Here is a 13,172-nt window from a genome sequence, read left to right on the forward strand (position 1 = left end):
ATTTTTCAAGTCTGGCATAGAAAAGCTCAGCCCTTCTATTGTGGGGAAAAATGCTGAAAATGAGTTTGCTTAATTACATTTCATACTGAGCGCAAGAGCAGAGAGCCCGTGAGGACCTGTCATCAGGTCCTTATAACAGACGATATAACAAAGAAGTAAGTTGAAAAGATTTTATCTGTCCTTGAACTATTTTGTGGTCATTTATAGCAGTATTTGCAAGGAGGTTTTCTTATTCATTAATTAGGATTCATTAGGATTTTAAGTGGCCAGCTTTAAATTACCGATCAACATTCCTATTTTTTTTTGACAGAAGCAAACAAACAAACAACACAAAAGCCCTTTCGCTGACGCCTGGCAGTGGTTTCAGGTTAGCCAAGAATTAGATGCAGTTCACTTTTCTGAAATGCGCAGGCAGCTACGGGATGTACAATTTTTAAGGTGCCTACTTCCCAATATGTGTAAAAAGGAGTTGTTTAAGACCAAAGAGAAATGTTTCGCTGTAATCAGTCAGGATACCTTAGCTTTATCTCGGAAAGCTCTATGTTCGGCAAGCCTGTTTGGCAGCTTTTCTGGAGATCATAAATCAAAAGATTCAGAATAATTTTCAGCATTTTTGTAGTGAGGCCACTCCCCAAGGTCCGCGCCTCACTGGGATGGTCCCTGGGATTAAACTGTGGTTCAGGCAGGAACAGATGAAGACAGTAATGACGCTTGTTGCCACTCTCTTTAGGGCCAAGAATCCACCAAAAATTCAGAATTTGGTAATTATTTTTTGATACACGGATAGACACTCAGATAAACTGACTTAAACCAGCAATCTTACTACCTCTGAAATGCAGATTATACCACTGAAACTGTAAAATATAAAGTTTTGGACGGTATCTGTTACACTCAAAACTTCCACACGGGCATTTATTATGACGATTTTGCACTTCAGTTAACTTCGGACACTCCACTCACTCACAATACAAAATTCTTTAGCTTTTGACAGCTTTACAAGGAAATTTGCTATTCACACTGTGAATGGGGGTACGTATTAATTTGCCTTTCAAAGCGCGTGCAGTCCACTTTGCTGCTGATAATCTGCATAAAACTGGATTAACGAATCGGGAATCCTTGGGGTCACGACAGCCAGTGCGTACCGAAAGTGCCGTCCCATGACAGATGTGGCATGTATGTCTTCCTGAAGAGCTAGAAGGGCTGCTTCTCTACAGACTGCTGTTATCTGCAGGGAAACAATTAAAAAAACCAAAACAAAACACATAGCATTATTATTATAAAATATATTACTCGAAAGGAAGAAAGCAAACACAAGAATATCAACATAGTCCAAACGCCAGATACTCACAAGGACAGAGTTTCTCCAATTTTTTTTTTTTTTTTTTTTAATAAATGAGGTTGTGGGTGATTAGGACATCCAAGAAACAGGATATAGCTCGAAATTCAAACCACAGTAACATTACATTTCATATCACAGTATGTTGCAAATTAACTTGATAATCGTATTACCTTGTGTTAAACTCCCCGCAACACCTGATAAATTAAAATCCCAACAACCAGCGATAATTTTTCTGTCCCCAAAGCGCAAGAGCAGATATTCCCAGGCTCTGCGGGCACTTTTCTTTCTCAGCTTTACGCTGGGAAAGAAGTAAAAACAATTAATTCAGAAGGGAAGGCTAGAAGGAGAGGGGTGTGTGGAAGGGGAGGAGGGTTAAGGTCTCATACCCTGCAATGTGTTTTTAAGCTCTCTGGACTTCAGACAGCGGAAACAGACTGATGCCAGTGTCACTCTAAAGACACATTACTGTGGTGAAAAGAGCTTGTGGAATGAAAAGAGATATTGTGATTTCCAGTGCAACAGGGAAAACAGTGATTGATATTGACTGCTCCCTTATATCTGTAAATGAAAGAGCCAGCTGAAAAACATTTGTCCAGCTATTCAGCATATTTTCTCTGTTTGTTCACTTACTGAAAAGAGTTCCCCCGCTTATGCTGTGCTAATGGTTGCCAAAGCCGTTTAGTAGCTTTTTAGAGGATTTAGCAGCATGTTTAGGAAGCTTTCACAAGAAAACATGCATGGATTTAGATGGCTTTGTCAAGTTACAACAATATTACTATTAGTTCTGTGCTGCTCTAATGAGCAGTGAAGCTAAACACTGCTGTTATGCATTTTAATGCTTTTCAGGACTTCAGAGACAGTTAACCGTGGAAGCGTAGCTGAGATTTAGTGCACCAACTTCTTGCGAAGGTAAGTAATACATCATCTAGAAAGTAACGCAGGGATCTTGGTCTTTCCGTTCAGGTTTTTCTCTAAGTAGACAGTGTGACTATTTCCCTACCTCTAACACAAATATAAAGCTACTTAAAGAAAAAAAACCCAAATCAGATCGAACTCCCCCCCATCCCTGCCTAACACCAAACCCAGAAATCTTTCAAAAGGGAGAAGACTGTTGATGGAAAAACAGGTCCCAAGCATCCTGGACCCTAAACCTGTGTTCGTCCTTGAAGGAGGGGTCCGTTTCCCCTTGATAAATACTGCACTAAGGACAAGTCTTCCACAAAATGACGAGGAAGAGACCTTCTGGGGGGGTTTCACAGGCATTATTAAAAAACCCCAAAAGGCAGTACAGCAGGTTTTGACCGTCCTGTTCTGCTCACAGAGACCATCGCCGGTCTACAGCATCAAAATTACGAAGCAGGGTATCACTACAGCACAAGACCTTCACTTGTTAGGAGCTGGTATGTTTTACTGAAGGAAAAGCTGAAGGAAAGACTGTCAAGTTGGCAGATCCAAAAAAGAAGGAACACCACTGCCGGTCTTATTTCTTCCTGTTTCATTTGTACACTGATACACTTAGGATGAATTTGCCCATAAGCTGATACTTCTGATGATGCTTTTACGTTTTCTCTATGCTCTGCCAAGAGTATCGGTAACAGTGACGATAATTAATCTCCAAAGGATTTTTTTGTTTTAATTTTATTCTTAAAGACTGAACCGTTAAGTTCTGTGATAACCGAAAATTAATAGACATGAGGAAGCACCAGAAAACTGATATTTTTTGTTGGTTTCCCAGGAGCATTTGAGCTGCTTTTAAGGGAAGAGGAAAGAATTTTAAGGCATGAATTATCATTCTCTCTTTTCCTGGCTGCACTCTGAATTTTTGTGGACTAAATCTTTTATATATTATTGAGTAATAAACAGCAGGCATTATGGCACAGTGTTTAAAATTTGGCTTGTTAAAAAGTTAAAAGTTAAAAACTTGGCTCACCCAGAGCATCAGGTTTCTGGGCTAAGAGATTCGACAAGGCAAGTTTGATTATTTTTCTTCATTCAAGTATGCAAACTTAAAAAAAAAAAGTCCTCACAAGCATTCTCACTAGCTAGTAAAGCTAAATCACTCATGGAAAGCAAACACAAGTAGTAATATAGCCACAGTGAAATGAGAGTGAATTCATCTGGTGAAATCTGCTGCGTTACTGGCCTAAGGTCTGCTGGTTTTTCATAGATATTTCTTGTCACGGTCACGTTAGGACATTTCTTACTAGACCAAGCAACTGAAGGGTTTTTAACTGTCATTTCTGCCTAGATTAAAAAACAACATAGATTGGGTCAAGTGAGGCAAAGAGGGAAGGTAGCAGAAGGGGCTAATTGACAACAAAGGAAGAAAACCAGCGGCTTTGCAGCAAGGTACGGATCCTTCCCAGGCTTAGCGGCACTCCAAAACCAGAGGCTGCATCTAGATCATAAGTTTTAAAACCTTGCAACAGACCTATCCTCAATAAATTTGTCCAATTACTTTCTTAAATTGCTTCTCCTTTTGGCCTCCACAACATCATTCTGTAATGAGTGCCACGGTCTAACCATGGATTGTATAAAAAGGCACTTTTTTTTGTCTTAAACCTGGTAATTTCAACAAGTGCCTTCTAGTTCCTGTGTTATGAGAACAGTGATTCATCTGTTGTTCCCCGTTCACCTTCCCCATATCATCGATGATTTTACGGAGTTTTATCTCATTCCCTCTCAGTCAAGTCTTTGCAAGCTGAAGAGTCCTCAGTGATTCAGTCCCTGCTCCTGCAGAACTTGTCCATCCTTCAGCCCGTCTGCCATGTCATCTTCGCTAGTTCTGCTCTATCCTCTTGCCCTTGAGCGGCTGAAGCCGTACGGGGCATGGAGGGAGACGTACCATGGCATAGCAGTGTTTCTGGGTTGCTTGCAGTTCCTTTCCTACTACTGTATTTGCCATCATATTAGCACCGAGATGATTTTTTTCAGAAAATTATCCACACTGCCTCCAGTATCTTTTCCTGAGTGACAACATCTAATTTAGGTCGTATACTTGTGAATTTGAAGCCTGGGTGATTTTCTTTTCTCTCCATTGCATTTATCAGCATGAATAGCCTCTGCCTGCCTCTATAAATGAATGCTGTGAACCAACATTACCTATCTGCCAGTTTTAAGACAATTCTCAATTATTTTCAAATACAAATCCAAGGGATCACCATTTTTACCTTTTCAGTATTAGAAAAAAACAAACAAACGAAAAAAAAAGCGCAGTCTTTTGGATCTCTGTGTGTTGTGAGGAATAGGAATAACGTCCTAGTCCTGTTCCAAAGGCAAAATTGCAGCTCAATGTATTGAAGGACAAAACAGATATTCTTGACTGAATCTGAATATAGAGTGGCTTTCAGCATTGACTGTTAAAGCTGTAATGAAGACATTAAGTGATTGTCAGAAACAACAGTGATTAAACAGCAGCAGACCAGGCAGCAGGTAATTAAGCAATAACTAACTACTGAGGTGTGGGGTGTTATTGCAGAGATGAATAGCCAGCCAGGTGTGGCTGAATACTATTGAATCTATGAGTACCAGAATATACCCTAGTTTGATTTTTAATATCATTATAAATTAAACAAACACGATTCTCATTTTCAATGGAATGAGAGAAAATTACTGACCTATGCATTAGTCTGCTGTCTGCAGTCCTCTCTGAGTATGGATATAATTTTGAATTCATGTATTAAAAATAGATTATCATTTTTTTAAAGGACTGATTTATCATCTGAATGAGTGCTTTAAGATCAGAATATAACCAACTAATATAGAATCCTACTTCAAAGTCAAAAAGGTCACTGTATCGAGTTATCCTGGGAGGAAAGGAGAACTAAAACTTACTGTCTGAACCACACACACACATGCTGATCAGTAGTAAGTGAAGCCACACACAAGCTCACAGCTATGGTGCAAACAATGATGAGTCCTGAAAAGAAATGGATTTACACCTAGTCGTTCCCTCCCTCCCCATTTCACTCCCAGCAACAATAAAATGCCCGGTGCCAGTTACTGTTCCCTGAATAAACAGCATTCAGCATAACCCATCTTTCTCCCAAAACCAATGGTTACACTGGCTGATTCAGCTTGGCCGATTCTCCCCCATTCTGGCATTAAGCACCAACTCCTTCCAGCAGACTGAAAGTCCTTTTCAGCTTCTTTGTATTTAAAGTGCTCTAAATAGCTTTAAAGAATCTTTAAAAAAAAAAAAAAGGAAAAAAGAAATGAGCTTCTGTGTTAAAGCCTTAGGTATTTTCAAGAAAGTGGTTTTGTTAGTGCAGAGTCTGTTGGGAACACCTGTGAATGTCGGGTTTAATTGGGCTGCAGCTGGTGTCGATTGTGTGCGCAGTAACTGGCAGCCACTGGCTGGCCGTACATTGTGTTTCATTTTCCTTTTTCCTTCCCTTTTAACTTGCTCCTCCACCCCGCCAGTTAAAGTTGTAAGGGATTGTGTGTAAGAGGGATTAGGAGCCTGGAAACAGAATAGTACCCTGCGGTTTGTGAATAGCGCAAATTGTGGCGCTTCCTGGATGAAAACTACCTGCGAGACTGTGCGCCCGTGCGGTGCACGCCTGCTAGGCAGCGTCAAAGGAAGATTGTGTATAGGTTTGGGGAGTTTGCTCTCCTGCTCTGTTAAGGAGAGATAAAAGGTCCATACATGGCATTTTAAAAAGACATGAATAACTCCTGGGTCAGGACATCTGTTTCTCACTCTGGCAAATTCCTACCCATGTCAGGCACCTCCTCTTACCCCTGCGTCAGAAGCTCCTCTGCGGAGAGCAATAGCCTTATCCCCACAAAACTGGGGAAGTCGGAAAGCTCTCAGGACCCAGGGCCGTCACCTGGTTGAGGAAAGAGGTGGGCATGGACGCCTTTCCAAAGCGAGAAGAGAAAACAAATCAGGAGAAGATGCGCCGTAGGCGGAGAAGCTAAAAGGCAGCAGCAGGGAAAGGTTGCTGACTGTATTCTGAAATCGACATGAATATCTCAATTCGATGCAACTCCAGCAGCGCACAACTTTCCGGAAGGGATTTGTACAAGGCGCAGTGCAGTGCTGGGCAGAGATGGTAAATACCTCAGAGAGGTAAATACCTCTAGGGTTTTGCCACCCCGAGCAGGTCACTCCTGCTCAAAGTGTGTGGGACGACGCAGCCCCTCTTTCCCCCTTCTCCTTTGTGCAGGCACCACCCGCTGCTGGCTGCAGGGTCCCACCGGTCTCTTGTGCTGGCTCCAGCACTAAGCTGGCCCTTTTATTAACCGATTCAATGCACCAGACCATCAGAAAACTAATCCGGGGGGGGGAAAAAAAAAAAAGCAGCACGTTAGCTTGCCGCTGGGGTATTGAGATGGGCTCACAGGGGGCTTCGACAAGCGCCAGTCGGCATGGGAGGGGTGGAGAGCACAGCAAGCACCTCTTCCTCCAGCAGCAGAGAGCTGCTGGATCGCCTCATGAAATTTTGTGCTCGCTTACCCTGTTTTAGCATCCCCACAGTGCTTCTGATGCGCGTGGCGGTCTGTCTGAACTAGCTCAGGTACTGCAGCACAATGCTGGCTGGGCTAGGGAGACATGCCCTAGATAACGCTTTTGTACAACATACTACTTTTAAAGATAAAAATACTATTTTAAGATGTCACAAATACCATTTTGTCTTTAAAATGGGCTAAACTGAGAGGCTCTTAACTGGTGACAGGTGGAGTTTTTGATGTATTTCAGAAAGGCTTAAATTTAGTACGTGTCTCATGTTTCAACTTTCCCGTTTCATGAATAAAACAGATAAAACAGGAAAATACAAGATAACATGCCTTTTTTCTCTTCTCTGAGAAGACAAATTCTTACAGACCACTACAAATCTTGTTCTGTTTAGAAGAAAAAGTTTCCAATACTATGAAATAATTGATCACCTGCAATAAATTTTGATCTAATCTTTGAAAGACAAAGAATCGCCCCTGTATGTGTATCTCTTCATTCCGCTCAGTTCTATGATCTGTGGATTTAAATGGGATGGATTATACGTTTGGGCATTTTGCAAATGGAAAATAATCTATTCTAACCAGAAAATGATAAAGTATATTAACATAATGCTTTTCATACAGAATCCGTTCATTCCTCAGATTCATGTACTGTACCTACCACTGGAGCTTTGGAGTGAATTTACTTAATATATGATTGTCGCTCTATAAAACTTTCCTAACTAAAGTGTGCAAGGCACTCACAGTCCACACAAGTGCCTCAGTGAGACAGAGGCTTCTTTGATCTCTAAGCAACTATGTTTTAAAATGTTATTAGTTCTCCTCAAGTTAAAGTGCATGCATCTATATGGTTCTGTATTCATGAACACTGCCTTGGAACAGATGAGTTCCTATTCGTATTGCAGGCATCCTCTGCAATGATATCCTATAATTAAATATTATTTTTTATAAAAAGATAGACTTCTTTCTTCCGTGTTTACTAAAGAGACATTCAATAGGAGCGGACATGGATAGTCTACTTTAAAACAGGTCTGTAGTGATGAAGCAGCACCTTTGCAATTCTTAAATAAAAAGGACAGGTATTATGTGAGCTGAGCAAATAATCTCTGCTATTCCTGATTTCTTTTATGCGAAGTTGTTAAGGAAATGTAATTGAACAAAACCAGCTCCTTCAATAATGTCTGTAAGTGACCTTAGTTCAGAACAGACTGGCCCAAATCTTCACTATTTAATCTACAGTTTGCTTATTTGTGTAATTTTGCAGATTGATGTGCATGTGACCATGCGTGTGGGTGTCCACAGCTTACCTGAGGTGCTCTACAGGGACATAAAGTGGTCGTGCCACCTGAATACATCTGGTATTACTAATACACCAGGACGATGGTTCCCACTCAGCTCTTTCCATGGTGGCCACAGCTGCCTTGGGGGGCCGCAGCAGAGACCAATTCCTCCTTCTGCCCCCTCCTCCCAGTCCCGGCCAGGAGGGCCAGGCTTCAGATTCACCTCGTCTACCTGCTGTGGTCGCCCAGTGCCACAGAGCCTGGCGTGTCGGCCAGGGGCTGAGCCAGACAACTGGCCAGTCGCTCTTGTGGGACAATGGCATCATGGCAACAATTAACAAGACAGCGACGACCACAAAATGCTGCGTTTAATTGCTCTTACAGCACCAAAAACTGAGCACGGGTTGTGCCTGGGCAGCAGACAGTATCACATGTATCAGTAGCTCTTATTATTCTATAAAGCTTAAACACGCCCAGAGAAGAGAAGGGAAAGATGAGGTATGTAGCCAAAATTAAGCATATGTATCATAACTATAGCACATGATGACAGCTAAAGAGAATAAACCAGAGCCTTCAGTGGTACATGCTAAGTGTCATCACACATACCTCTGCTCATCCCGACATGTTCTAACAGAGCGAAGCTTTGACTCCATCTGCAAGCTTTCTTTTTTCTTCTTTCCACTCTCTTAAAAAATATTACTAGATGTGGTATCCTTCCAAGCAATATATAAAACATGTAAATTCCAATTTCACTTTTGTAACTACAAGCCCAAAATGCAGCTATTTTCCAAAACGCACTCTGTCGATATGGCTCCCATCACTTTGGCAGAGACATGGCATAGCTACACCTTTCACAAAGGAATTCCGTAACAAAACGAGTTTTTACATGCTGGGACTAAATATTTTTAAACAGCACTCTCTGCCAACTTCAAGTTTCAGCTATATTTGTGCAACAACAACAACAAAAAAAAAATCGCACATGTTTCTATACAAGATTAAGCTGCATTTCTGGTTAACCTCAGAATTATTTCATTTTTATATAAACAGTTAATGAGAAAGTTTAACTTCTTCCCTTCAATGAGGAAAAGGAAGCCAAGCCACTAGAAAAACAGAGTCTTTCTGTGTGTGTGTGTGTGTGTATGTGTGTGTGCGTGCGCACGCACTCATTTTAATTAAAAGTAATTAACAGAATACTGTGTTCTCACTCACAGGATGCTGTTACTACAGAGGACCTGTACACAGAGCCAATGCTATTCTGCTGAATGCCGCTAGCAAGGCAGATTGAATTATGCAACTAAAAATTTAAAACTAGAAGACTTGGAGGACATCATGAGCTGTAGCTGTCATGAGTTTCTCTCTAGAAAAGCAAAAAAAAAAGAAAAAAACTACAAAACAGATTTGGCAGCTTCTACCTTATGAAACCTATCACAGTGTAGGTGTTAAGTAGCTGTTGCGTTTGCTTGCTTTCTTTTCACATTTTGAGGCAGACGGATATGAGGTTGGGCGATACATTCAGCATATTCTCTATTTCTTGCACTGAAAAATAACTCATGCCTTTGCTTCTCAAACCAGTAATTCCTTTCTCGAGTTTAACTTGGGACAGTAGCAGAGGCCTTAGACTCCTATCAGAACAAAGCAAATAAAAGCGATTCTGCAAAAGGAATTGGGAGAAGTGCCCTCCCTTCCCTAAAAATATTTTTTTTTTTCGTCAGTAGAGCACAGCCAATCTAGAACTGTCTTTCAACTCCTTTCAGCTCCAGCAGCATTTCTATTGCATTATATCACCATTTAAAGATTGCTAGAGCCCTATACTTTTGAATCCACCCTGCAAAAAGGAAAGCAAAAAATTCTTTTTTCATGGGTTTATTTAAACTCTCCCTTTCATCCTGTCTTTGGAGCTATGGCAAATATTGTCTCTGATTTGGATCCTGCATAGCAGGTTAATAGCAACTGTGTTTGTAGTTACCTAAATATGAGATATCATAATACAATATAGTAAAAGCAAACAAACTCAGTTAAAAATAATGGCCAGAAAGTCTAGCAAATCTTCCGGAGTCTTAGTGTTTCTATCAATTAGGATAGAAAGCATACAAATCCTATGATAATAAGAGAGATGTATACTTTTTGGGTCTCTGTATGGCTATTTACACATGCATACACATCCTGAGTTGAGGCAGGGAGTGAAAAAAGACATTTGTTGTGTAGGGCCTTTAGATTGCAAGATGAATAATGTCCTTAATGGAAGCTCTCTCTCGCTTTTTCATTTATTGGGTTCTCAGTTCCTGGAAGGTGCAAGATGTCTCCTGTGGAGTATCTATTTCCTCAGCAGAATGCTAGAGGAATTTCAGACTGTTTCTAAGTTTACCTCTTGGAGCTTCCCATGGTACCCAGCTGCTCATGTTTCCCAAGAAAATCAGGGAGGAGGGCTACTGCATGCCTGTATTCCAGAGAGGCAGAATATGGCTGGGAGGACAGTCAGACCTAGAAAGAAATGCTGTTAGCCACAGCTAGATGCCTCTGTGTACAGTTCTTACTCCTTAAGGAGGAAGCAAAAAGGCTGGTAAAAAACTTAAAGTAAGTTTTAATGCAAGTTTTGCTTGTGCAAGAAAAGAAAAGTAGTAATTATAGCAAGAAAAAGAACAATGAATGATATATGAAACAAGAAAAGTGGTGTACCAACAATTACCTTGAGTAAAGGGTTTATGTAAGGGGTATATTTTAATGGAATAGAAAGTCAATAAAATAGCAGTAAGGCAGACATGGCAGTGTGACCAGTGCTTCCCAACAGTCAGTCTAAACCAGTGATGCACTGGTCACCACCTCTTTTTGATCTGGCCCCTTGATGAGCCCGTTCAAGTGCTAACCAGCAGAAACCTAATCCAGCAACACAGAAAAGAGTAGTTTTTGCTGGTTGAGCACCCTGAACTGGCTCACCCAGGATGCAGGCAGGAAGGCTCTGAAGGCAGGGAGAGGACGAGACTGCAGCAGAAAGTGGGTTTAAAGCACACCGAAGCTTAGAGACATACTGAACCTACGTACAAATGCTTTCACTTGTGCAACTTCTTTCACTCATCTGCCAATTCAAAAGCCAATGCAAGATGCATCTAATTAAGTAAAGTATATGCCTGGCATGACAGACAGTCACTGGTGCAGGCGGCCTTGCGAGTGGCACTTTCAGGTGGGCAGCCCCCACATTTCCCATAAGGTTCTCTGTGTTCTGACTTGACAGCCCTCAATCTACTGGTTTTAAGATTTGCATGCTTAAAAAATCCACAGTATTTTGAGTTATTAAGTCATAAAACAATTAATACAATTCTACTGTCAATAACAGCATATCTGCTAACCACTTTAAGTTTCAATAAAAGCTTCGAACAATACATCTCAGGTGTATCCCCGTTGTGTCTACTGAATATAGTCCATAGGTAAATGTGACTCACTGCTCCTGGTCTAAAATTACCCAAGTCCAGTGAATCACTGAGTGTGTACCGTGAGGGATTCACAGCACTATCCCAAAGTACCAGCTCCCTCACAAGTGGAGCAGCTTCTCACCAGTGTAGTTGGCCCCCATCCCTCTGGGAATGAGCCAAAGAACAGAATGAGGCAGCATAAGGTAAAACGCTGAAATGTTAAGAACCTGTAGTCAGAGCTGTCACTTACCTTCAGTGAAAAGTTATGAGTGACCAGATTAAAAAGGCATCTGCTTTTGCATTGTTAACATGAAAACTTCTCATTTGAGTGCCCTCCTGCAGCTGAGAAAACTGAATCCATGTCATGTCTGAAAGTCGCTTCAGTATTCTGGATAACCGGATCTGCTACTCCATGGATAACAGATCTAATTTAGCAAATTCCTCCATTTCTTCTTTTTCATACTTGTAAACTCCTTCTCAGTTTATGCCATGTTACTGCAAAAACCTCCTTGGTCTCTTGGGTTTTCTCCCTCTCCTTCCTTGTCTAGGCAAGACAAGGTAATGCAAATTTCCAGCACTAGGAAGACTCAGAAAATGGGTCATTTGCATTTCTCTTCCCTTAACAAAGATGGTTTATGTTCAAAATTTATCCTGAACATTCTTGCAAATATGCATAGGAGGAAGCAGAGGAGTCTCCCTTCCCTTTCCTCCAGGATGTACGCAGCTTGGTTTTTAATGTTAACAGCATTTGAACTTCTAAGAAGTTGCAGACTAGCACGATACACAAACAATTTAAGACCAGAAATTGATGAAATTTATGCTTAATAGTGTTCAGCCATGAGGATCCCCTAGACCTCTGTGACATTTGCTGTCCTTGGCCACAGTGCTCTAGATTCAACATTCCCCACTTCAAGCCCTTGCCTTTGGTGCTTGCATCAAAGCGGAGTAGCTCTGGGCCCTCTGCACAGGAGGCAAAAATCCGCACGTCCCTGCGAGGCCCCTCAGGCCACCCAAGCCCTGCAGAGAGGCACCTACCTTTTCCCCGCAGCGACGGAGGGAGGTGAGAGTGATCACACCCGTTAGGTAGGTGCTTAACATTTGAGGAAGGCTATCTGTAGACACTGTTGCATATGGTATTACAGTTTTCACAGTCACTGAGATAATGCCAGGTGTCTCCCACCTTTCCTGGCACCAGGAAGATTTGCCAGGATAGCATCTAACACCACAGCCCAGGCTGAGATCAAGGGAGGAGGGAATGATGCCCAAAGGAGCTGCTATAGCTGTAGCACAGCAGAGGATGCCACAAGAGCGAGCTGAGAATGGTCAACTATAACAGAACTAAGGACCACAGTTAAAAAAACCTCAAAAGCCATTAAGAAATGTTAGTGCAACCAGCAACAGGACTGGCCTGTGCAACTGAAATGCTCCCGAGGTGCCATGTTCGAGGGACAGTTACAAACTGAAGTTTCCGTAAGGTTTCCTGTAGGAGCATGCCTCTTGCTATGTGGCTGGTTTACCTACCCGAGCGTAAACTCTGCCAGAGAAAAGATTCTGCTCCCCGCAGTTTCCACTACTAGAGAAAGGAATTGTATCAGCTCTCTTTGTCCAAACAGCTACAAAGAGAAAGGAGAAAAGAAAGATGAAGGGAACAACTATTATGGAGAGCAATAGGAAAGACAGACAGGA

The 13,172-nt window shown here is 41.6% G+C and overlaps 1 protein-coding gene across 1 annotated transcript in view; it reads right to left on the minus strand.

Moving 5' to 3' along the window:
• Positions 1-885: 885 nt before the first annotated feature.
• The window catches only part of AFG2A (AAA ATPase AFG2A), a 203,061-nt gene continuing 190,774 nt past the window's right edge, over positions 886-13,172 (minus strand). The window contains exon 16 of the mRNA XM_076337257.1: positions 886-1,225. Coding sequence (XP_076193372.1) covers positions 1,049-1,225 — 177 coding nt within the window. The 3' untranslated portion in view covers positions 886-1,048. The remainder of the gene's footprint in view (positions 1,226-13,172) is intronic.

The sequence above is a fragment of the Aptenodytes patagonicus genome, chromosome 4, assembly GCF_965638725.1.
Source record: "Aptenodytes patagonicus chromosome 4, bAptPat1.pri.cur, whole genome shotgun sequence".
NCBI classification, from domain to species: domain Eukaryota; kingdom Metazoa; phylum Chordata; class Aves; order Sphenisciformes; family Spheniscidae; genus Aptenodytes; species Aptenodytes patagonicus.